General features: G+C 42.8%; 1 protein-coding gene across 6 annotated transcripts in view; it reads right to left on the bottom strand.

The window, feature by feature from the left end:
* The window catches only part of sdk2b (sidekick cell adhesion molecule 2b), a 318687-nt gene that overhangs the window by 45873 nt on the left and 246730 nt on the right, over nucleotides 1-26084 (bottom strand). For all 6 annotated transcript variants that reach the window (XM_065949804.1, XM_065949805.1, XM_029276802.2 and 3 more), the window contains exons 5-18: nucleotides 24383-24516; nucleotides 21384-21495; nucleotides 21041-21231; nucleotides 19086-19169; nucleotides 18206-18400; nucleotides 15039-15155; nucleotides 14528-14695; nucleotides 13123-13225; nucleotides 8060-8236; nucleotides 6916-7052; nucleotides 5558-5705; nucleotides 3699-3839; nucleotides 2061-2242; nucleotides 234-349 (exon numbers count right to left, since the gene is read on the bottom strand). In XM_065949804.1, coding sequence (XP_065805876.1) covers nucleotides 234-349; nucleotides 2061-2242; nucleotides 3699-3839; nucleotides 5558-5705; nucleotides 6916-7052; nucleotides 8060-8236; nucleotides 13123-13225; nucleotides 14528-14695; nucleotides 15039-15155; nucleotides 18206-18400; nucleotides 19086-19169; nucleotides 21041-21231; nucleotides 21384-21495; nucleotides 24383-24516 — 2005 coding nt within the window. The remainder of the gene's footprint in view (nucleotides 1-233; nucleotides 350-2060; nucleotides 2243-3698; nucleotides 3840-5557; nucleotides 5706-6915; nucleotides 7053-8059; nucleotides 8237-13122; nucleotides 13226-14527; nucleotides 14696-15038; nucleotides 15156-18205; nucleotides 18401-19085; nucleotides 19170-21040; nucleotides 21232-21383; nucleotides 21496-24382; nucleotides 24517-26084) is intronic.

Below are 26084 nucleotides of genomic sequence, written 5' to 3' on the forward strand. Positions count from 1 at the left end.
CAAAGATAAAGAGAATGACCTCCGACTGACAAATGGGTGAACAAAGATCATTGTTCACGGTGGCGCGAAACACCTTCTGCCCCTTGGCGTTTCATTCTCTCTCTCTCGCTCTTGCTACACGGGAAATGTGATTCTACAAGTTCAGCTCTGACAGGTCTGTCAGTGGATGTGATGGCTGAAGGGAGGTGGTGGTGGTGGGGGGGGGGGGGGGGGCCCGCGGCTCTGCTACTGACCTTGTACCCCTGGTTGATGCCGTTGATGAACTGAGGGTTCGGGGCTGTCCACGTAAAACGGATCGTTGTTGAGTTGACCGGCTCGGCTTGCACGTTCCCGGGGGCGACGGTGGGAACTTTGATGCACAAGGAGAAGAAGAAGAGAAAAAAACAGAGGAGGAAGAGAGAGAGGGAGGGGGGGGGAGAAAAAGAGAGAAGACAAAAAAAAAAAAAAAAAAGGTGTGAGAGCAGCTCTCGCTTGACTGCTGGAAGTCTGCCTGCATCTGTTTTGATGTCGGTATCGACCGCCGATGCACAGGTCAGGGCAGATACCGCCATCACTCTCTGTCTGATGACACTCACACCTCCGACTGAGCTCTCCGCGGCTTTTGTTTGTGACTGCTGCGTATGGATTTCAGAGGGCCGTCACACCTGTGTGCGGTCTATACAAAGACGCGTTAATGCTAATGCAGCCGGACAGCAGGCTCAACAGTGTGGTTCCGGAAAGTAAAAAGCCGATTTGATTATCAGCCATAATGTCCTAACTGTCCGAGGTACCACGAGCTACCTGAGTGTGAAACGACGGAATATGCTCCTGTAGGAGACACAAGGTCGTATTATTTCTACAAAGAAAAACGTGGTTTATTCACGATATTGGGGAAAAGAACTACACTACCCACGACCGTACAGTGTCACAACGACATCGCCGATTAATGGAGCTCGCTGTTACCATGGCAATGTTTCTCTACTCTCGACGCTAAATCCGAACGCATATTTTCACTAGCAGGCTAGCTAGTTACTTAACTAACTCAAAATACACTAAAGCAGCAGTGAATGAAATTTATATATTCACACAACATAAACATAGTATAAAGACTATAACAACTACCAAAAGTTACATTAAAGAAGAAGTGGTATCACTCGCAATGGATTGTGGGAGAAGTAGTTCCTTGACTCCAGGCAGAATTTGGCACACGTTTTCCTTTTTCTAAGTTTTTCAATGTCGTTTTGGCGCAAGCGGTTCAGAGCTGCCACGAGTGTCACTCAACACTGACATCTACGTTCACGTAAGGAAATCACATCTGAGTCACCTTTGCCTGCAGTGTGAATATAATGACCTCATTTCAGATGATGTACAGTACTATTGCAGCGTTTGCTCCTTTTAACTGCACATTTCAGGCAATAAATTTGTCAAGATATTTTTTTTTTTATGCCAATGCAAAGCTAACACCTAGCTTTGAGATACAAAAAGATAAAAATGACTGGACACCTTTTTTCAAATATACAATTCAAATATAAAACGTAAAATGATTGTAACCTAAGATCAGCAGATGTAGGAATTAGTACTGACTTGGACAAAGAAAACGATAGATATGATCTAATTCAATCTCATATCTGAAGCTTCTGAGGTTATTAGATCACTAATGTAGCGTCATTGTGTTTATTGTTTCCCTTTATGAGGCTATTTCATGACCTATCCTAACATTCTACTGACTCTTCAGTATTATATTGATTATCAAAGTTGTGTACAGATGATGTATTCACAGCAAAATTTAGGGCGATAGTGGAAGTGTTAAGCGGATGATTTCAGTTACAGATAAAAACAAAGTGCATGCTTACTGGAAACGTTTCTGTTTCTGTTTCTGCCCTTGCTGGATGTTGCTCTCCGGCCTTTTTTTCAATAAATAATGAATAATCAACATGCTTAAAAGAGAAGCCTTCTTCAAAATTAACACATACAAATGCTGACCGGATGAAAAGGATTCATTCAGTAATTAAAGAAAAGAAAAACAGTCAGCGTATCAGCTTCGTGTTCGGATCAATATCATCCATGATATGAGCGCTCACCTCCCTGCAGGGTCCACTCGGTGACTTTGTGGCTGTAAGCGCCCAGACCGGCTCCGTTGTAGGCGGCCACCTCGATCTCATAGTTAGTCCAGATGATGAGGTCCTCCAGCAGCAGGGTGGTCACATCTGGACTGCTGATGTTCTTGATCTGGTAGTCCACGGGCAGCCCGGTCAAACGGTACCTGAGAAAACAAACAGATGACCTTTTAATTCTGTGTTTTTGTCAACCCTGAGTTTGACATTTCAGGTTGTTCACTGACAAAGACAAGACATTAAAGTGCTTTTTTTTGGGGGGGGGGGGGGGGGGGGGGGGGGGGGGGTGGGGGGGTGGTCAGAAAATACATGCAGTACACCAGACTCCCTGCTAGGGGGAGACAAAGCACCAACAAACAGGTCATTAAATAAAGCACAGACAGCACCTTGTGTAGTGTGGAACACACCTGCTGTTTCATTTGGTTGTAATGAATAAAAAGCCTGACAGGAAAGCAAACTAATTACATGTTTGCAGAATTTACAGTCAGCTGGCAGGAAGCTGACTCTGCCTATTAGAGTTGCTCAACTTTTTTCTGAAGTCTTACCTGTTATTACATTTTCTCTCAGACTAAATTCATATCTAACTTCTGAGTGGTTAACATAGAAGTAAATAAAAGTGTTAACCAACACGGTAGAGGTGATTATCAATGGCTGGCCCCCCAAAAGCTTCCCATCCGGCCCCCAGAATATAAATTATCTGTATGTCTAAACAATAGACATACAAATAAAATCACAAGGCTGAAATATTTGCATTAGGTTAATATTTTTAAGTCCCGCCCCCTCAGTGTCTGTCAAGAAAAAAGCTGGCCCACCCCTTGTACAGATGTAGTTAATGACCCCTGCTGTGGGTGGTCTTTAGTAGAACATACTGTGTGTGGCTTCATCCCAGCAGCTTAACATAAAAAACTTAATGGAGTGAAAAGTCTATAAAAAACGTTTTATATGGTAACATACTGTATCCATAAGAAGATGCATAGCACATCTTCTCTCTGATGACACTGATGACATCTTACCGAGGTGACTAAAGCCCGGCTCACACTGCAGGAGCTTTAAAATCCTTCTTCATTTTTTTAATTCGGGGAGCATCACACACATGAGGAGAATCCTAACAGACATTCTTCTCCTTAATCTCAAACATGCTCACACTACCACATGAAAATCTTGGCACATCACAGACTTCAGGATATTATTAAGATTATCGTGCCCGGCGGAGGAACGCAACCACCTCATGTGACCTCAAGTAAACAATGGAGCCGGTGGTTAAATTTGTGATTATAATGCTTTGTGCAGAGAGGAATTTGTTCTTGTTTTTAAATCTCAAAGAAAGCTGTTTTTGGGTGAAGAAATTTCTGAGGAGAACATTGATTGTCTGTTCTTCAGACATCGCAGAGAAAACATTTTCTTCCAAATATGATCCATTTCATCGTTTATAAGAGTGTTTTAACAAGACAAGAACACATCACTGAGCTGATTGTGTGCTTATAACTTCCAGTTTTGTAAATGTTTCTCACCGATAACACTACGCTGAACTGAATCAATGCATTTACATAATAAATAATGACATGGATTTCAGTGGAGGGGGAAGTGATGACACAGGATTCTTACCGGATGGTGTATCCTCTGAGGATGCCGTTCTGGTGGCTCTCTGGCGGCGGCTGCCACTGGATCATGATGGACTGGTTGGTGCGGCCGCTCGCTATGACGTTCTGAGGGGGAGCGCTGGGGGGCTCCTCTGGGAGAGAGACGCTGCGAAACACACACATAAACACACAAAATCTGAAGGAGTTGGGACTAAAGGAACCGTTCTGAAAAATCATCCCTAAACACACGCTTTGGTTTATTTCAAGCCCCCAAAAGACACAAAGCTCTGTGATTGTATAACAGACAGCTCAAATGAAGCATATCGATTCAGAGCACAAACACTCCTCTTCTGTCTCTGAAATGTTTCCTTCCACTTCTTTGCTTTTGTCAAAAAAAACCCTTCATCATTCCCTGAGAACTTCTGCTCCCAAAACTCGCTCTTCTTAATGCCACATCTGAGGAAGTCGTAGGCTACTCAGCCGGCTAATCGTCGTGTATTCACCCTGACGAAACACCCCGAGGAGGGGACTGGTGTGAGAAGTGGAAGGCAGATCAGTGTTGGTGACTTTGCACCATGTGGTGACACAGAGCGTCAGGCTGCCAGCACCCCCCCTCAGTGGCTCTCGTCTGGCTGGGGAGCTGGCAGCGAGAGAGGCGGCCTGACAGACTGGTGGAGGGAGGGGAAGTCGGGGGAGATAAGGGGGGTGGAGTGAGTGCTTGATGTTGTGCGAGGCCGCCGAAAAAGCTGAACCCTAATGTCGCCTCAGACCTTCAAATCCCTCCTGTGGCTTTCAGAGTGTGTGAACATGTGAGAGTCTGAGTGTGTGTGTGTGAATGTGTGTTTACATGAGAAGGTCATTCACAACGTTTTTAAGATTCCTCAGAGCTTTTGTTGAATAAATACCTGACTTTTTAATCATACATTCAAAGAGGAATTGGAAAGTGGACGACTTTAAACCAAGAAAATGGAAGTCCTTGTCAAACTGCATGACAAAGAAAAGCCCTAATTCTTCCTCATAGAGGTAGAGTCTGTAAAAAAAACAACTAAAGAACTAAAAAACTAGAGAAGAGTTTGTCATTTTGTAGGAATTAAAAGGACATCACAGGTCCAAAATGATAAACCTAAACCAAAATAAACCTGGGATGTCCTGGGATTCAATCGGACCTTCATGTGGAAATTACATAAAACTGCTTTTGTCGAACCTGCAGGACAAACAGACCCTGAACCAGAATCTGATTTGTCCAAAAAAAAGACCTGACAAATCTGTGGGGGGGGGGGGGTGGGGGGGGGTCTTTTTATGCCTTTTTTTAAGCGACGGGACTTCATAAAGTGTCAGAAATCGGGGAGAGAGTGAGAGAGAGGAGGAAATGAAATGCGGGAAAGGAGCCACAGGTCGGATTTGATCCCGGGGCCGCCCGCTTGGAAGACTATAGCCTCAGAAAGGGGGCGTCGTTAAGGTTTTGGCATGTCTGACTTGAGTTGATGTGAAGCTCCCTCTGTGCCCAACGCTGAAATGCAATCTGAATTCACAGACACCAATATTACGTCATCGCAGAATCAATATGAAGTAGAAAGATGGGACGCCGGCTGAGCTGAGATTTTTTGCAAAAAAAAAAAAAAAAAAAAGTCTTAAAAAGTGCTCATGGGTCTTCTTAGATCTGTTTTTTTTTTTTGTTTCTTTTTACACATAATGGGAAACAGTCCAGGGATCCATGCTATTCGAAAAAACCTGACTTTAACCAAAGCAATGCTGATAATAATAAAATTTGGACCAAAAATCTCAACCCAAGAACTGGCCCCTGGATCTGATGATTTCCAGGGACAGAAAAGCTGACAAAGTCCCCTAGAAGGAAATAGACGCAGGTATTTGTCTTGAGCTTACCGGTCTGTCTCCTTGCTGAACTGCCCTTTCCCCACGTCATTAACGGCACACAGGCGGAACTGATAGGAGCGTGCAGGGATCAAACCATTCACCGTCACTGCTGTGGACTCTGGCTCAATATTGGCAAGAAGGATGGCCCAGGGAGCGTCTGGAAATATAAAGATAAATTACTATTCCAATCAGTCACCCCTTACAGTTACATCCTGTAAAAAAATGGCACATTTTTGTTCAAAAAGAGATTTTCACTTTTCATGCCTTCAGTCAGTTTTGCCACAGCAGGTCACAGTTATAGAATTCAAAATCATGAAATCAAACAACTCCGAGATTCCATAGAGATCCAGCAAAAAAAAAAGCATCTAAACCTCCAGGGAATCATCTTAAATTGAACATACTTGTTACATGCACGTCTTGCAGTGCCCCGCTTTCAAATCCAATGAGAGACTAAATACAGTGATGGAGACTCTTAATTGGCCTCGTTGATCGATTCTTCATCAAAGATTCTTTTTCAAGTTATTCGCTGTGTTTGCTTTCCCCCTTAAGAGGGGGGAGGGGGGAGGGGGACGCTCACACATTACAGACGCCTGTCTACATGGAAATAAAGAATCCACTGGAGCTACACTTGATGCCTTTTTCATGACAGCAGAACTGCAAAAAAAAAAAAAAAAAAAAATGCAGTTCCTTGGATCAAACATGTTTACAGCCTGGTACAAAAAAAAGTTTTTTGTCTGAACTGTGTTTTTCTTTATTTGTTCACACTATACAGGGGTTATTATTTATTATAATGAATCTGCTTTAATGATATTTAAGATGAGAGTTAGTCATACATTTGTCATACTAGATGTAGTAAAAGTAAAGGTGTAGACAGCCACATTTCCAATATGGTTACCACCATCGCGGGGCTTCTTTGGAAACCAATGGGTGACGTCGCTGAGACTACAGCCATGTTTTGTACAGTCTATAAACTAGGGCCTGACCGATTTTTGGTAGCCGATGTCGATATTGGGGAGAGAAGTATGGGGGGGGGGGGGCGACCTGAGATCTCTCTGTCTGTGCTGAGGTTGTCAAAATGCGATTTGCACTAAATAAAATCATTTCAAACATTACTGGGGGAGTTTATACAAAGGTCTTTTTGTAGGTATATTCTGGTAGGATTTTATCAAAGACAACTATGAAAACTTTTTTTCATGTGGGTCCAGGGTTGGCTCAGCATTTCTTAGATACAAGTAGGGGGGGGGGGGATCAAAGGGGAAAAGGTTGGGAAACAACTGTTCTGTATGGTAAAGTGTGACTGACAGGCAAAGAACAGATGCAACAGATGGATGCACTTGCTGGAGAAAGAAAGTTTTTGAGTGACTTACTGTTCTCGGAGACCTCCAGGATGTAGCGTATGAGAGGACTGTTGCCATCAAACGGCTTGGCCCAGGCCAGGTCGATGGCTCTCTTCTCAGATTTGCTCAGCACGGCCGTAGGGTTCTCTGGGGCATGGGGCAGCTGCCTGTGGGGGGGGGGGAACACCGACACAACTTTCGATAAATAAAAGAATCTCTCCCATCACAGCAAATCCTCCGCGGGGACCCGGAGTTACAGAGCGTCTCGGGGGCCTCCCTCTGCCCATCTCTTGGACGGATCTGAAGTAAAGCTGGATGTTTTTATAACAGAGAGATCAGTCAGACAGGTGATGAAATGTGGCGAGACAAGACTGCAGAGACGGTTACTTGTCAGGACGGACGTGCGCGCGGGCGAGGAGATGGATATCAGCAGAGGGGGTTGGAAATGGATGGAGAGGCATAAGGAGACAGAAATACACGGACAAAGACGTGAATAAATGAGAGGGAAATGTGGGGATCAGTCAATCATTCAGCTGGAAAATGAGACACGCACACACAGATTGGAAGATAAAACCTCATTGCAGTGGACAGATACAGACGGTGAAGCGAGATCGGCCGATACTCCGGAAAAAGAGAGACACGAACAGCCAGTACGTCAGCCCATCACTTTTGCAAACACAACGTTCGATATCTCACTCATATTAAATTTACCGTCGCTGCAGTGAAACAACGTGCGGCAAAAATAGAAGGCAAAGTTTTGGAGGAGAAAAAAAGAAGAGGATTCGAGTTGAGAAAAACAATGCAGAAGTACTGGTGTGTGTCTGAAAAAGTAAGTCTCACAGATGGGGGGGGGTGAATGAAGTCCCCCGGGGGATTGAAGTGTGTCAGGTGAGAATGAGGACAGGGGAGGTGACGAAGAGAAGGTGTCATTTAAGTGGAAATGAGTCAGAGGTGCAGAAGGAAAAGCAGGGGGAAAAGGTGTGTGTGCGCGTACATTGTGGGTGTGTGTCTGAGTAACTGCGTGTGTGTGTGTGTGTGTGTCCTTGTGAGGCTGCCTTGCGTCTAAGAACATGTTCCACCTTGCGTCTGTGCACGGGCGAATAAACAGGAGAGCGTGCGAGAAAAGGGGAAAGAGAGGGAAACAGGAAAGTGCTGAAGATGAGTGTGGGATTACCTGACACGGAGGTGCGCGCTGCGGGAGTCGTTGCCGCCGACGGAGGTGACTCTGCAGGTGTAGGTGCCGATGTCGCCTGACCAGGTTTGGGAGATGTGGAGGGTGCCGTCAGCGTCCAGCCGCATGCGGGGGAAGGACTGGACCTGGATCACTGAGCCGTCTTTCTCCCAGATATGCCTGCAACACAAAACTTTGGAATTTAACTGGCCTGCTGTTGGTCACTTACATCATCACCATCATGGGCTGCATCTCAATTCCTCTATTCACATCAATCAGCTTGAGCAGTTTTTAACTGCAACTGAGTCGTCCATATTAAAGGGAAACTGTAATATTTGTAAATCCATTATGGCTGTTGGAAGCAAAAGTATTTCTCACCACTTATGGTTTTGATATTTTGGGAAGTGTTCCAAATTACTCAGCCAAAAAGAACACTCTCAATTTCTACACAATTAGAAAAAAAAAGGATTATCTGAAAGACTTAATGTTGAGCTCTACCAAAGGGATACATAAAAAAAAAAGCCCCAAGGAAAACATTTTCCCAAGTCCTTGTGTCAGGATCTCCAATTCTCAAACATTAAATGGTGTCATTTAAAGTAGTCGTGATTGGCAGAATTGTGAATAGGTAGTGATTTCCAGTGCCTACAAAGTCAATGGAGAGCTGTGAAGAGGGTTAGTTACTAAACTCTGTACTTTTTTTAAAGCTTTTTATGCATTTATTTTGAAGTAGGACAGTGGATAGAGTCAGAAATCAGGAAGAGAGAGAGAGTGGGAAAGCAGCCACAGGTCGGACTCGAAACCCGGGGCCACCCACCAAAATAGGGCGCGTGTACTAACCGCTAGGCTACCAGTGCCCCTGCAAAAACCTGTACTTTCAAGGGAGCCTGGCACATTTACATCAGTGCTCATATACAATCCAACGCTTGCTAAAATTTTGCATCACGATGTTTGGAAAGACCTGACACTGGAGGACCAGTTCAAAAGAGAAGGAGGCACTCACAAGAGGCAAATTGTCCCCAAGAGCTTCACCCAAATCCAGTCGCCTTTGTGATTACACTTGGACTTTCCATGAACTGGATGACTGAGAAGCCTCACAAACATCATCCAATCACCTTATTTTTTTTATTTTTTATTTTTTGCCACAGAGCAACTTCTTCGTCTGAGACACACACAACAGTGTTCTCACACATCCTCCCAGTGACAGATTTTGACAGGCTGCAGGTTGTCTGGATTGGTGTCTGAGGTAAGAGGAAGTTAGGGAGGTGTGTTTAATGTGTTTTCTAAAGAAATAACTAGAAATAGAAATGACTTGACTTATTTTACACATTGAAAATTGTTGTAATTACAAAGAGAGTGAAAGACCAGAAAAAGCACCATTGGCTACCAGTTCAAAGATTTCAGTGCTGATTTTGGTTTAAGTCTGAACAGTAACCAAGTTGAGCTGTGAATGGACCTGAACAAACATGTTTTCTTTGTAGGTAGACCAAAATGAGTTAGAACTGCACGAATAATCAAAAGCAGAATTAACCTTTTGTTCTCTTTGAAGGTAACCTTTTCATTCCAGTCAAGATCTTAAAAATGTTCAAACTTGACGGGCCAGGAAATTATATTCTGCTCACATTTTGCTTCCACTTGAACTACAAACTGTGCACAGTTTTACATTTTTGGCAAAACAAATTTACGGATGTTTAAAGAGAACGAAAAATTCTTTTTTAAGTTGAGAATGACTCACAGCTTCTAAATTTTTTAAATTCTGTTTGCTGATGTTGATTCAGTCTCAAAGGTGTCGGAGGCAAGCATCGCACTGTATGTTTACGCACATTCTGCAATCCTTAATATGATGTATGAAAATGTACATCATAAATAATTACAACCAGACTTTTAGATCCTAACTTTCCTCATTCAGTTACCACCCACTGGGATGTGAGCTATGCTGCACACACGCATGTCCGTTTAAGATAGAAGGTTAACTCTTCTTGATGTCAAAGTGTTGAGTAATTTTGCTTCGTCTTTTGTTCCATCACAATCTGAGGAGAACCTGTTATTAGTGCTGCATTTTATCTCTCTCCTCTGTCTCTTCAAAACTCGCCATCAGAGCTACCCTGCATGCACATCATAGCTGCTGACGGCTGCATATCAAACACTCATCAAAACGGCTCGGCGCCACCGTGGCGTCAGATGTAGCCTTCTCTCCTGAGTAGAAAGAGACAGAATGGTCTATTGATCGCCACTGATGTCGGCGCCGAGCTTGGAGTTCAGTAAAGCGTCTGTTGTGAGGGGTTTGTGCTGCGCTGGTTTGGACTGGAGTTGTAAGCTGTGTGTACAGGGATGAGTTTTTGTTATGAAACACAGACACAACACGACTGGCAAGTATTTGCTTTTATACAAACTACACATCTAGATGATGAGTTGGGGACATTTCTGTCTTTTGTTGTAAGACTATTTTTAGGCCTTTTCAACCTTTAATAGACGGCTAAGAAAAGACTGATAGGACACAAGCGGTGGGTGAGTCACATTAAACCAAGTAGCATTATTTGTGGTTAAAAAATAAAAAAGAAGTCAACTTTTAAGTGCCAGGCACTGCAGTTCCTCTATTGACCACATGGGGGATAGCTCCTAAAGCAAATCGCGATTGTTTGCAGCCTGGAACAAGCTAAAGCTGAAGTTTCAAAAACTGCAGTTCCACAAGTGGCCACATGAGACTGGCTCCTAAACTGAGTCAATCCCAATTGAGCCCCATATTAAACTTTAAAGCAGAATTAAACATAAACAGCCTGGTTCAAAAACAATGTTGGTCTCTTACGTTGAATTCTGTATCAATGACAACTTTACAGGAAGTCAACTTCTTAGAGGTGACGCTGCTTTAGGGACAGGTGGGTGCAGCTAGCTGCTTGCTAGGTGTCACCTGAGCTAATTCAATTGGTGCCTTCTGGAATATTTTCTCACAATTACTGTATAAAGATATGGCCTACTGTACATTTTATTGTGCTAAACATTTTTTGGGTGAGTAAAATTAAGTCTATTACTTTAGCACAGAGTAGCATGTATCTGTATCTAAGCTAATCGTATTCAACTTTTTAGCTTGTTCAGCATTACACACACCGATTTCTGTGGAGCGGTCCGTGTATAAGAGACGGCATTGTTCTTTTTTGCGTTTTCCTGCTGAGAAGGCGTCATGCTTTAATAGAGAGAAGACCAGCTCTGTCTTTCATCTGCTGCTTTCACTTCCATGGGAGATGTATGCTAGCAAGCGGGGGATCTGCTACTTTAAGTAAGCTCTCTTTGCTTTTTCAGCTGAATGACTAAATAACTACAGTAAGTTAGCCCCATAAATAGAATCTCTATGTGTGGTAAATACAATGATCAACAAACTAATTAGCCAGCTAATGAATTAGCCACCCGCAGTTACTGCTTAGCTTTTGATAGTTTAGAGTGATCCTTCTTTCAACCGCCAATCTCATCCAATTAAATTCATGCCAGAAAACCAACATGGCGATGGCCAAGATCCCAAACATATGGCTTCAAAAAGGCAGCCTGCAAACCAATGAGTGATGTCATGGTGGCTACATCCATGTATCAATCATGACACATCATGACTTGCACTCAATTACTGTACATAGCACAGACTATTGCACTTTCTGCTTATTTGCACTTCTGGTGAGATGCCAAACCTCATTTCGTTACTCTATACTTGTATATGTGTAATGACAATAAAGTTGAATCTCATCTCATCAAACAAGCATTGCTCTGGGTTGCATATTCCTTTGTTTCTATTCCAGAGCATGTATTTATTCATGCGCTTGAATTGCATTCACTGCAACCCTCAACAACCCTGTGGGGCAACTGCAGAATAGCAGCAGTGAACCCTACAATGCAGAGAGGTACATGATAAATACTTTGAGCTAAGGGTTGTAAATGACTAATTAAAAACCAAAAGTGTTAGGAACAATGCAGCAACTGATTATTAAAGATGGAGCGTCTTCATTCACAGATATATGGGCTGAAAAGGCTCAACAATTGGGCTTTGTTTGCTATTCACTGTCTCCTGCTAACAAGTATTGGCTGTGTGGCCAAAGCCTGAGATAGCTCATTCGTCTGAGCGAAAGAGAGCCATTGTTAGGCATTAAATACACATCAATACTACACAATGGTTGCTGATCCCACATCCACTGTCCCGCTGCCCTAAATACTCACCAGTGAACCGAAGTGTTTATTAAAAAAAGGCTGAGAATAGTCCCCAACAGATGCACCGTTTACAAATGCTTGAGTTCCATTTGCCAAGAACTACAGTGCCCTGCTGTTTTAGGAAATTACTGAGCCCATATCAAAATGAAAGTATAAATTATTAAGATACGGAGGAACACATCAATGTTTTTTTTCCTTTCGTTCTTTGACAATAAGAAAAATACAAGTAAGCAGCTTTAATCATTTATGTGAAGCTGTTGTCTTTAAAAAAGTGCTGAATAATTATGCTTTAAAAATGGACTTAACGTGCCAGATACTGTATAAAAAAACAACGTGTTTCATTAAGATTATTATTCTTTTCCTTCAAATTTGTTTTTTTGTTCTGTCTATATCCATTTGCGTCACTTTAATGCATTAAAGTATTATCTAATTATGCTAATTAAAATTATGCCATGTTTGTGAATGGATGAAGGGGAAAACCTCCGATCTTGAAAGGTGAAGCTGACGCGGAATTGCGAAAAACATTTACAAGTAAAAACTTCACACGGGTTAATTTTTTAAATATCATTTCAGTTTTGATGATATATAAATTTAGAGTCATGCATAATTAGGGGCATAGGGCTAAGTTGACTGAACAGCGGGTGTCAAATAGGTTGAGACAATGTTTACAACATGGCCCTTAAAATCTGATCTGCCACCCCAAAAATCCTAAACTATGTTTTTTTGTTTTAGTGTCCTTAAAGAAGATATATGTTGCCACTCTTAGGTTACATTAAAGTAGATTATATTAGTCTTTAGAAAGGGTAAATAATTAAGATTCTTGGGTGATGCCACTGAGGCGATGTCCATGTTTTATACAGTGTATGGAATGGACCATTTACCTGACAGTGACACTGGGGTCATGTGTGACTCCACAGGTCATGATGGCTTTAGTTCCTTTGATGACACTCTGGTCCTGTGGGGGGGTGGTAATCCGGGTGCGAGCTGTGGAGGGAGGAAAAAAGACCCGAAAAGAATTAGAGGGAGAGGCACAAAGAGAGAAGGAAAGAAAATCAGCTTTCACATAATATCGTTCCTTAGAAAAAAAACACAATTGGAAATAAACACATGAAAAACTAATTTCTGGGAAAATGATTGGTGCAGTTTAGTCTCTTGATAGTTTCACGCAGAAAAAAGCCTTAATGAAGAATCTAAACCTGCACAGAAGAGTCATTTTGTACCTGAAGGAATTGAGTGCGGCTCAGTTATTGTTATATTGCACAACCCTGTTTCTCAGCCTTTGTTTAACAGAAAGTGCACGTTCCTGTTTGATGTATGCACAAAAGTCCTTAAAATATCTAGAATTTTTCAGGTGAGCTGCGAACTCGAGCTGTGAACGCAATCCACTCATTTTGTTGCCTCGACTTAACCGGGGGCTTCAGGGTTGCCAGGTCTGTGTGACAAAACAAGCCGAATGGCCATTCAAAAACAAGCCCATAACAAGCCGAACAGCTGATAAAACCAGCCCAAAAACCAAATGAGCCCATAAAACCTCTGCCAAGGCAGCGAGCGTGAGGGCTGTGTTTGTGTGTGCGGGCACAGCAGGACTGTGTGTCTGCGAGTGCATGAGTTGGGCATATTCCATGTCTACCTGTTTGTCGATTTGGTTGGATTTTTGCGTTAACAAAGTCATTTATTTATTATATTGATTTTTCTTTTTAATTTATGTAAAAAAATGAATAAAAAAAAGGTCCATTCAACCCAAAGACAAAAAGAACTACCCGCGGCAGCACCTTAAAAGTAGCCCAATTCTGTGGAGAAAAGGTGTACCTGGCAACCTTGCTGGGCTTCTCCCTGCAAGCCCCCTAGTGACCATAACCCTAGTAGTAGCAGGGGAGGGGTGAGTCGTTTGATTGTGTGCATATAGTGAAGCTGCTTCATATGTGAATTTGTGTATATTTTCAGTAACATGTAGCATTGCTTTGTAGGCTAAAACTGTCATCATAGCATCAGACTTTTTTTTTTGCTTTGAACATCATTTCCGAGGCGTTCTTTCCGTCCCCCATCTGACAGGGATAGTGTCACGTGGTGCATGGACAGGCAACTCAAGAAGATGTCAGGGTCAGGCTGTCCTGAAACTCTAGAAATTTCAAGGAGTGCATGCATGGAAAAAGTGTTTAAGTATTCTGTTTGAAACTATTCTGGTTGAATTCACACACACACACACACACACACACACACACACACACACACACACACACACACACACAACCAGAGAATGGCTATCATCTAACCCTGCACACTCACCCCACACCACGAGGTCAGCGGACGCCTCGTCGATGCCCCTGGAGTTGCTCGCCATGCAAGTGTAGGTGCCGGCGTCAGAAATGTGCGAGGGCGAGATGAGCAGGCTGCCGGACTCGAGCAGGGTGAAGCGAGGCAGCTGGACTGAACCGCTGGCCAACACTCTCTCACCTTACATGGATAAAGAGGCAGAAATAGATAAGAAAGCAGGAACATAAATAGACATTAAAAAAAAAAAAAGGGGGAACGAGAATGCAGGGAAGGACAAAAAAACAAGGTATTAAGGGAAAGAATAGGAGAGGGAGAGGATGCAAAGGAAAAACAAGGACATTGTTTCCGGATCTGCCATTGGGATCCAAACATGAAAAGCCTGGCACGGACTAAATCCTGGTAAAGGAATCCAATCAGGCTTTATTTGTTAAGCCATGGCAAACTCAGGTCCCATGTGTAAGAGATAACAGGCAACATAATCCCCAGCTGTGTGTGTGTGTGTTTGCATTTGTGTATCCGAGACCTTTCTGCCAGGTGATAGCCGGTCTCGGAGCTCCAGAGGTCTCGCAGTGCAGGATGACGGACATGCCGTCGATCACCGTGCTGTCCGAGGGTCCGGCTGTGATATTTGGGGCGATGCCTAAAAGGACACACAAACACACACAAAATATAAAGAACGAGGGTACGCTCAAGAGTGATGCTAAGAGGGTTATAGAGGTGAGAGAATAACCATCTGTGGAAAGAAACCCTCTTCAAATGTGTTTTATGTAAGCGCCAGGCGGCTGGATCTCAGTGTTTAGACGCTGCTTTGTCTCTCTAATTCTTAACGGATTGACACAGCCTTCACCTCGGCACCACCTCTGCCTGCCGCTGCTCAGTTTTTTTTGCGCCTCATATAGCGGATATTTAATGGGATGAGGGCTGGAGAAAGCTGAGGGGAAAAGGCACAGACAGAAAAGCGGCAATGTGTAGATAAACTAAAATCCCTATTGGTGATATGCAATAAATCAAAGCTGTTTCTAGAATTACAGACGCTGTATCACTCCCCAGAGGGGAAAAATGGGAGGACGTAGGGGAGAAGGAGAGAAGTGAGGACATGAATGTGTTGAGGAAACAGGGAGGATGATAAGATGTTATGATAAGGAAGGAAAAGAGAGAGAGAGTAAAGGAGAAAGTGTCAGGAAAGGAGATAGGGAGATAGAAGGGGGGGGGGGGGGGTGAGTGAGAAGGAGAGGGAGAATATCATGAATGTTGATAATGCGATGTGGCACGGAGTGAAGGCCGCAGCAGTTGAGACAAAGTGAAGAAAATGAGATGTCAGAAAGTTGCCAAACAGACGCACAGCGAGAATGAAATTACGAGTGATTTTCAAATCCCAGCAGCGGCGGTTCTTTAGAGAGAGAGACAAAACACACACACGTCTACAGAGTCAGAGTGATTCAGGTGATACGATTTAAAGCAGCAGACGTGAAGTAATGTTCACTTAATCTGTACGGGTCATATCGGCAGACAAGATATTAGAAACAATTTGAGAAGCTGTGATAATGTTAACCTACGTTCTATATTTATCATGATTGTAATGTCAAAGAAAGCCTATTGTCAGCAGGGGCGTGTCCAGAGGGGTGGCATGCATGGGCCTCCTTGAAATCTAATTGGCCACCTCAGGTGCTTCCCCAAAATCCTTGATTATAAAGGGGACATATTATGAGAAATCAAATTTGACAGTGTATTTGAACATATATTTGTGTAACCTGAGTGTCTACTGACCCACAAAATGTGAAATAAACCCATCCAGTCCTTTGCTCTCCTTGTGACATCACAGTGGGATTCTGGTAAAAAAAAAAAAAAAATGCCTCCGCTGGTATCTCCACCCATGAACTCCACCCCCAGCCTAGAGAAAAACCTTTTGCGCAGGTCCGCTTTTATTTTTTTTCGCTAGCAAACGAGGCATGTCTACCGGGAAAACTCAGGCGGGGCTCATTGCATTTAAAGAGACACACACACACCAAAACGGAGCGTTCTGAGAGAGCTGGTTTATACAGGGTCACAAACCTCCTCTGGTGCTTGATTCATGTTATATTTTGACCAAAGCACAGCACAGATGTTTCATTTAGACCACAAGGGACTGTTTGAAAAGGTGGAAAAGGGGTTAAATATGTCCTCTTTAAGGCTTTAAGAGGTTGAAATCAACTATTCAGGCTGTGATACATCAGGCAGCTCATATGTGCAGATGTTTGTTTTGAGACTTTGGACGTACATATTGTTTTGAGTCCTTGAAGAATCAAGCTTAGAAGACGTATATGTTGCCATTATCTTGTGTTACTTTAAAGTTGATGTGTTAGTGCAGACAGAAGGGATAAATAAATGCTCTTCATTCATGTGTGTGCACAAAAACTTCAGCCCACCCCTGCACAACTGAGTGCCCCAGTTGGGCCACCCCAGTCCAAAAATATTGGACACGCCCCTGATTGTCAGACAGGATGTGCTGTTGGATACATTACTAATGAGCTCTGATTCCTGCAGCTTACAAAACACCAACATCGTCATAACACTAACTGTCACAGTGAAATTAAATTCTAATAAAAGAATCTAAAGTTTTCTTTTCTTTCACATATTCCCAAGGTAAGAAATGATATTACAAACAAGAAGAGAAGACATTTCAGACTAACAGTTTTCTGATGTAGTATATTGTTTTGTCCATCTTTATGTGTTTTTAACGAGGCTCATCATGTTCTTTTCAGTCACATTTGAATATTTTTTTTGTCCATCAGCTCTGTTTTATTTCAATCCCCTGACTATAATAGCTGTTATATAAAGTTTTCTGGAACAGATGAATCACGACCACGGTGTAATGATTGTCTCGTCAGGGCCATGTAAGGTTAAAGGTAGAATATGTCGAATCTTCACACTAAATCAAATCAAAAATGTATTTGAATAAAGCCGGAGAAACCCTCAATCTTATAGTTGTATGCCCCATGTCTTTTGAGCTGGCAATACCAGACACAGCGTGTTTATTGTTGCTATGGAAACATCAGATGTTACGTCGAAGACCGCTGCATAAGGAAGCGGGAACTTGGATATATTAGCTTGTCTGTAAACATATTTTCATCCTCAGGTTTGTTTCGCTCATTCGTCTTGATTACGGTCAAATCAGAGTTTGTTTTCATCCACGAGGGGGTGGGGTTGGGTGGGGGTAAAGCAGAATGAGTCACCCCCATGATTCCCCGTCAACCTGGACGTCGTCTTTTGTTATTGTTCTGATTGAGAGCCCCCTGGTGGCAGAATGTACATACTGCGCGTTTAAAGAGAATGATTTAGTTGACCTCTTGTTTTTTTTTTTGCTCTAATTTTCTTTTTTTCAATCAATCTTGATTTTAAACTACGTATGATTATTCTTCTTACAATTTTGTTGCAGTTATTTTTCAGGAAGAAGTTGCCCCAGTCCCCAGAATCCCATTTAAAGCTCTAAATTGCTCCGTCTCTTCTTCCTACTCTGAGGTTGGAATAACTTTCCATTTTCTGTGAAAAATAATTACACCTGGTCTTTTCTGAGTGTGAAGAGGGGTTTTTGCCAGAGCCGAGTGAGAATTTAAGAAAATTCTTTGAAATCAAAATTGAATTCTGAGATTTAACCCAACATGTTAAGCTTTTGTAGCAGTAAATTATTGGAAATGATGCTGGAGCACTCACTGGTTACAGCCAGGTACGTGTTGGTCTGAACTTCTCCCGCTGAATTTCTGGCGAAGCACTGGAACATCCCTGTGTCATCGGGCAGGAGGCCATTGACCTGCAGGCTACCCCCCACCAGCACCCTGTACCTGGGCGTCTTCACGGGGTCGACGGGCAGTGCGTCCTTGTACCACACGATGTCAGGCTGGGGCACTCCTGCAGAAAAAAAAAGAGAATCATGGTGAGATTTAAAGACGGCAAGTTATGATTCTTTTTCTTACACACAAGTAAAAGAGCACATAGTGTATATTTCTATTATAATTGTATTACTATTTTTCTTCTTTTATTAAATTACTGCAAATATGTTTGTTTCTAACTTTATCCAATCTTTTGCTGATTCCATCCATTTCTGCCAGGTCATGAGGCTTTCCAAATGTGGCCTTGATTGTCGTTCACTATGACACTCAAGAAAATCAAAACGGTTTTTCGAGTTCCCGAAACCTTAAAAAAAAAATCACCCCATACAGTGTGTGTCCATGATTACAATAACTAATCACCCCTTATTTGTTTTTTTTGTATCAGGCTGTAAACATGTTTATTTCTGCTGTAAAAAAATGGCTTTTTTGCCACTCTTGTATATGACTTCCAGTGTTCCTGGAGCCAGCCTCAAGTGGACACTCGATGAACTGCAGGAGTTTGCACTTCTGCATTGGCTTCAAGTTTCAAGACCTGAGGTTGCCGCTTGATCTCACCTCTTGAGTATTGCTTCCTTATGTTATTTGAATTATGCTTGTTGTGGGTGATTTACAGTATTTGATTTGATTTTTGTATGAGTGGATGTTCTGTTTGTTTGACCAAAAAAAAGAACACACACACACACACACACACACACACAGCTCACCTCGTGCCTGACAGGGAATGTCCACCACCTTCTCCATCTCGGCTGTGATGTGTTTGTCTGGCTCTTTAATGAACTGTGGGGGTTCTGTGGGTGAGAATTAAAAATCAAAAACATGTTAAAAGTGTAAAAAATAGAAAGCAAGATTCCAATCCTGAAAGATTATTATTCACCACAGTTTAAAATACATTAGTGATTAGTTTTTTAAGTCAACTCACACTGCCTCTAAGTGATGACGCTCGAGGCTGACATGCACAGAAAATGTTATTCTTGCTTTAAACTGTATTGCTTATGTGAGCGAACCACACATGGCTTCACTGAAGAGAACGTAATTATACAGTAGTTTGATATCAGGTAATGGTTTTCTGTAATGGTTTTAAATGTCTCCTCAAAATCCGACGGGGGGGGGCTCGGTTAGCTGTATCAAGGGAAAGGTTCCCCACACCTCGTCCTTTGAGTCACACATCACAACCTTGAAGACATCAAAGTGTTGTTTTTTTTCCCCCACTAAGCTGGAAGAAAAGTGAGTCATGCCATGTTATATTAAACAGTTTCTTAAGGCCAACCTTTCCCTTTCCCCCTTTCTGAATCAATAACACTTCCCCCTCACTGCCATATTCACACCATGAGACTTGTAATATTTATGTAAATTTCAAACAAGCTCTTTTGTTTGAACTTTTGAACGTAAATGCTTCGCTTTACTCCCACACATTTGCCTGATGCATGTGTATAAATATAGACACAATGTTGTTGTTTTTTCATTTGGGTTGTCATGCTGATCTGGAAGCACAGACAACAAGAATACATCATAAATAATTACATTATTTCTTCTTCATTATGTGCATACCAAAATAAAATTTTAAATCTGAAAACAGGGCATCCCTTTAGGAAATAAAAGTCAGGAATGAACAATACAATAATTCGCTGTAAATCTTGAAATGCTGAAAAAAAAAAAAAACACTGTTAAAGGAAGAATGTGCGATTTCTTTTGATCCACTAAATGTTGCACTTGAGCACCAGCATGAAACCAAAACAAACTGCTGTTTGGCGACACCCCCCTTCAACTAGCGTTCGCATGGAGTAGTTATGGATTGGAACGCACCATAATTAAGCACCATTAAGGGGAAGGACAAAATTGTCCTTTACTGGAGCTGTAATTGCCTGTGGTCTGCATTGTTGTGGTAGCAGGCTAATGTTAGCACACTTTGGTTAACTCATAGCATCATATTGAACATAAATTGAATCGGAATGACCATGATATAAAGACACTTGACATGACATCCAAATAAGCAGTGAGTATGATATTCTTCTTTTCTGTAGTCCTTGACTGAAACCCTGTTAACACAGCTCCGACAACAATACAGCCAGCGGGACTCATGCTTCTCACTCCATGTAGACAGTCATGACTCAGAGAGACATTTACACAGGATATACTTGATTTCTGCTTTATGTGTAAAGTGTTGCACATTATTCCTTTAATACAAAAAGCACAAAATCAAACATTGTGCTAAGTGGTGGAAATCGCAAAACACAAACAATACATGAGGGAAATGAACGATGAAACTATTCTGACTGAGCAGCAGCAGATAAACTGAAGCTTTCCCATCATGGTTTATTTAAATGTGAATTTGCAGGTAATTTTCTTAACGTTTGTGTTCTCTCTCTTCAGTGCAATGTTCCTCAGGGGCGCTGTAACAAAAACAACTTAAAATATCCTGGAAATGTAGTGAATGAATAGAGCTACTAAGACTCATTGATGAAGAAGACACTCACACTTTAGCATGAAAGCTGTTTCCATCTTCAAATACTTAAGAAGCAATGAACAGCATAATGTCATCTGCATACGTGCACATTTAGAGCCAGACATCAATGGTTCTGCCAAAGTATGAGTGTGCAGTGATAGTCTTGGGGGGGAAATCTTTGAGTGTAAAGAGCGTCATAGAGGTTATAAATCTTACCTAGTACATGCAGATAAGCCCCAAGACTGACTGAGGGCACGCTGCTGCTGCGTAGAATGGCCTCGCACTCGTAGAAGCCGGAGTCGCTCACCATGGGACTGAGGATGGTCAGCCTGCGGTTAAAATCGCTCAGGCCGCTCGACACCAACACACCGTTCTTACGCCATGAGATGCTCAGCTTGATAAGAGGCCTGGAGAGGGAAAAGGACAGGATCAGATGTCTTCTCATCTGGTCGTCACTGAAAGACTCAAGGTTCAAAGTGAATTTCTCTAAAAAAGGGACATCTGAAAATTGGGTGCCTAAATAAAAATTATGTTTGACCCTGCAGCTCCTCATGTTTACCTGGCGTTTGCTACACACTCCATCGTGACCTCTGAGGTGCCCGTAACCACGCTGGTGTTCCTGGGAGGGATGATAATGGTGGGGGCGATGGGGTCTGCCGGACCTCCAACATCTAGACAGGGAGAGAGATGCACAGTTCACCACACACAAACGCAAAAGCACACACATGGAGAGGTTAATCAAGGAACGATGATCTAAGCAGACAAACACAGCTGAGATAAAGAGTTGTGAGTTCTCTGGATTGGGGTGTCCTATACATTTTATTTCCACTCAGTGCACTCTGAGGATTCACAAAAGGATTCCATGGATTTTGCACCAGCTCAACCTGTGCAAATTAATCAAGAAGACCCCAGAGCACAAACACACAGGGGGTTAAATGCAACCATAACTGCACTGAAGAGCAAATAGCGTCTCTGTGCTTCGGTGCTGGTTGCGCATATTTAAATGAGGCATATATATCATAATATATCATCGGTTCGAATAGCCATGCCAACGAGGTAGTAAATCATAAGACGTGACAGTGATCGAGAACACAATTGCACCTCTGTAGGACTTTAAAATAAGTGTCAGCTGCTTGACACTTCATCCACGTGTGTGGTGTCGTAAAGTTGCAGAAAGCTTTTGTCCACATTCAGACGCCAAACAAGAGCAAAGTGCACGGAGCAGCAGGACAACTATTCGGGCATGTTTGCATCTGAGTATCATAGGTTTTGTGAAGTAGACTTTGAAACGGAGCACGCAATGATGTGCAATTCTTTGACTCATTAGCGGTCGCAATCTCATTCTTGGTGAATCAGGCCCCGAGGGTGCTCATCAAGGTGAAATATTGAAACTGACCGGTGAACACACTGAATCCGAGCTCTGGCCGAGAGTTAGGCCGGATAGGTTGAGACAGCGCACTGACTGTGAATAATAAGACGTCTGCTGCAGAACCAGGAACAGGAATAGAAAAATACTGCCTGACAAACATGAAGCAAAAGGGGCGAGTAGGCTGCGCTGTGTGTGTGTATGTGCATAAAACTCTACTATTTTCCTGTCTGTGTGTGTGTGTGTGTGTAGCGAGCATCAAAAACAGACAGCCTGTGGCAGTGCGAGCACAGTGCGTGCGCGTGCTGCTTGACGTGTGTCATGTCTGTGATAAACTCACACTGATCCGTCAATCCCATCGAGCCCTGGGAGTGTGCTTGTGGCTGCACATGTCAGATGGAGCTACAGGGCCTGTCATGACTCAATCTCACCAATCTGGGGTCATTAGACGATGTGTCGAGACCATGTGAGCACTCATAAACATGGACACACATACTTAACATCAGGGGTGCAAAAAAAAATGTCACATCGAGGGCCACTAGGCTGATACAAATTAGACCACCATTTCATAAGAACAAGTTCACCATAGGAATTCTATCTTTTGGTGTTTTACAGCCGAAAGTGCTGCAAAAAAAACAAAAAACGAGTTGACCAAAACAGTTGTACATTGTGACATTTGTGTTCCTCATCGTGAGCATACATTTGCTTAGTACCCCTTTAAATCCCCCTGGGCCCCGGATCCCTACATGATTAGCCTAGCTTAGCATAAGTCAAACTGGGATTGGAAACATGTAATAAGCGGATAATGCATTACAGCAGATATACACTGCAGCAGAGTGAGGCAAGACCACCAACGAGGTCCTCTTCCCTGTAACGGTCTAACGCTCTACACCGACATGTAAGGCTGCCGCTCTTCCGGACACAGAACTGTGGGGTTGGCAGAGTCAAATTAAGGTTTTCAAACTTTGCCCACGAGTGTGGATTATTGTAACATGAGAAACACTAGTCCCCTTTGGAGTTCACCTTGACCTTTGCTCTTGCCAAATCTTAAGCAAGTATGGCTAGAGCCAGCAATGTCTCATGGGAAATGCATTGTCAGAGGCATCGCTGTAGGAACAGATACTCGCTGATACACGAGCACATTCAGTAAAACGCAAGCTCTCACTCAAACAACTCTCCCCTGGCAGTCTTAACATTAATGTGTATCGGTGTGTTTGTGTTTCTGTGCACTTGTTTCTCTGAGTGTGTGTGTGTGCATATGTTGAGATTGTGTGCAATGTTCATGTAAATGCCTGGCATGATTCCTTGAGACCTGCCAAGTTAAGACCTCCCACTAGGCTCCCTATCTTACCTGAAACAACCAGTGTGTGTTTGTTTATGTGTGGTGTCACTGGTATGTGTGTGTGTGTGTGTTTGTGTGTTTGAGCACAAGTATAATCAACTCTGCCACTGTTCTCCATATGTGCCACAGGCTATTTCTGCTCCCGTGTGTTGTCAACTGTAATATCCTTCGCTCACTCTCCTCATTCACTTCCATACTGAACTCCAGTGTAGCATGTCATAAGATGCTGTCGGTGAGGCTTCTCTTATATTTCACTCTGCTGAGCTGGAGCAGACTGAATTGGTTTGATTTGTGTATCCTAGGGTTTTTTTGTGGTTGTTGTTTTTGCCGTTGTGTGAGCTATAAGAATGCAACTGAAGTCCGCCTGTGCCTCTGTCCCTATAGCTTTCTTTACCTGCGTGTGTGTGTGTGTGTATTCCTGCTACAATGTGTTTACATGGTTTAGATGCACTTCCGTGCAATGAAATTAAATCTGACCAGAACAGTTGAGCTTCTTAGATGGCTCACTGAGGTGGCAGGGGGTTTCAAATCCTTTACTTTAAAGTGAGAGCAGAAATAGGAGATGTAAAAAATACTGCATCTACAATATCACCTTCGCTATATTCAGCTAAACTAAGTCATCAAAAGTATAAAAAAAATACATTGAGAAAAACTGATTTTACATTTTTTGAGATAATTGTTCAATCCTTTGTCCCATCTGTTAACATGGATAAGGTGGGGTTAACGACCTATACTTTAGGCAGCCACCAGGGGGCGATCAAAAAATGTTTTGGATTCACTTTTTTGGAAGCTGTCATGACGTCCATTTTTCTATGCAGTCCGCAGCGTGTACAGTGGTGTGGTTACTCACTCTCGACTGACAGCGTGATGGGCTGGCTCGTCTTGTTCTCGCCGTTCTTGTCGTTCACGGCTTGGACGTAGTATCGCCCGGCATCTGGGGCCACTGTGGACAGGATGACTAGCGTGTTGTCCAGGGTGATGGCACTGAAGAGACAAGAGCGAGACAAATAGAGCGTCTTAATTTAATTATGCATTTCGAGAAAAAAAAAGTAAGAGCGGAGAAGTCTAATAGGTGTAAACAGAATCAAGTGAGACAGTTAAAGCTAGAAGTTAGGAAACATCTTGTGAGGAGAAAAAGGAGATGTGTTTCATCTTCCTTAAAAAGGTAGCACTGCACTGCTTCATTAAAGCTAAATATGTTTGAAGTCTGGCAGTGTGTCCACTTGATCCCGGTCCACTGAAAAGGGCATTAAACATTTTAACATTTTAATTACGCTGCTCAGGCTGCATTAGGTATATCGATTTACAATGTGTAAACAACGTGTCGGTGCTGACTGAGCAAGCAGAAATATTGACATCCGCTCCTGTTCATACTTCTGCTTATGGTGTGAAATATGATCACGATAAGGGCTTTTAATTGGCTATTTGTAACCCTCCATGTTTTGGCAGCTGACCACTTCTGGCAGGCAGCAACAGTGTCTTCGCCGTCAGCTGCTGAAGTGAAGTATATGAATAAATAAGCGCTGATCCCTTTTTCAGCAGGTGTCCTATAGGGGATAATACCTTGTGTCTTGTTGACTCTATCAAGTCCTCCCTCGTCAATGTAGCAACCAGCGAGGGATAAGACTTCCTAACCCCCCCCTCCCTGCCGCCGCTGCCGCCTGGTGTTACAGCCCCCCGACTATGTTTACAATCAATATTTTCTTATTATCTGCGCCTGTTCAACAATCTGGAGGTAGATAGCTCGTTCCAACTGGGTGCCTTCCTCCACATATATCTTTTCCTCCGGCCTTATCCCTCCATCGACTATTCCCTCCCACGTACCCCCCCTCCCCTCTCTCCTTCACCTCATCCATTCCTCCAGATGCTGGAGGTGGGCATGCGAGGAAGGGGATAACTGGTTATCTGTAACGACAGACTCACAACAACTGCCATACTGTATTTAGTCAAGTATTTCAAAGTTAAAAAAACCAAAAAACAAGTGGAAAATGTCAAACACAAATGTTCTGTAGCCCAACAAGTTTTATCGTGATCGTTTCAATGGTTGTGGTTCTGACTCACGATCTGTAATCTGTGACATTTCTGTTTGATTTTCTCTTTCATGTTTCTATTAAAGTTCCTGGCGCTATTGGCAGCCCGAAAACAGATGTCTAAGTAATCAATATAAACACAATTTTATATCTACTGCAGGTCATTGCTTCCTCTATAAAAGTATTTTGACTCTCGCAAAACTTGCGACCCCTGTTGTGCAAATCTTTAAAAGCTATTTTTCCAGCTCCTGTTTCCCTGGTGATTACGGCCTTCTTACTCTCCTTCTCTTCCTCCTCCTCCCCCCCCAACCAATCTCAGCCACTACAGTCCTCCAACCACTTGTTCCTCCATCCTTACCAAGACCTCATCAGCGGGGGGATCTAAGTACATGCTGTGCCTTATCAAGGCAGCAAGAGAGCTGATGAGAAGAAAAAAAAAGAAGTCAAATAGCGCAAGAAAAAAAAAAGGTCACAAGCACACACTGAACACATATGCAGGTTGAAATAAAAACCTCCTTAAAT

Source organism: Labrus bergylta, chromosome 21 (assembly GCF_963930695.1).
Source record: "Labrus bergylta chromosome 21, fLabBer1.1, whole genome shotgun sequence".
In the NCBI taxonomy this organism is placed as follows: domain Eukaryota; kingdom Metazoa; phylum Chordata; class Actinopteri; order Labriformes; family Labridae; genus Labrus; species Labrus bergylta.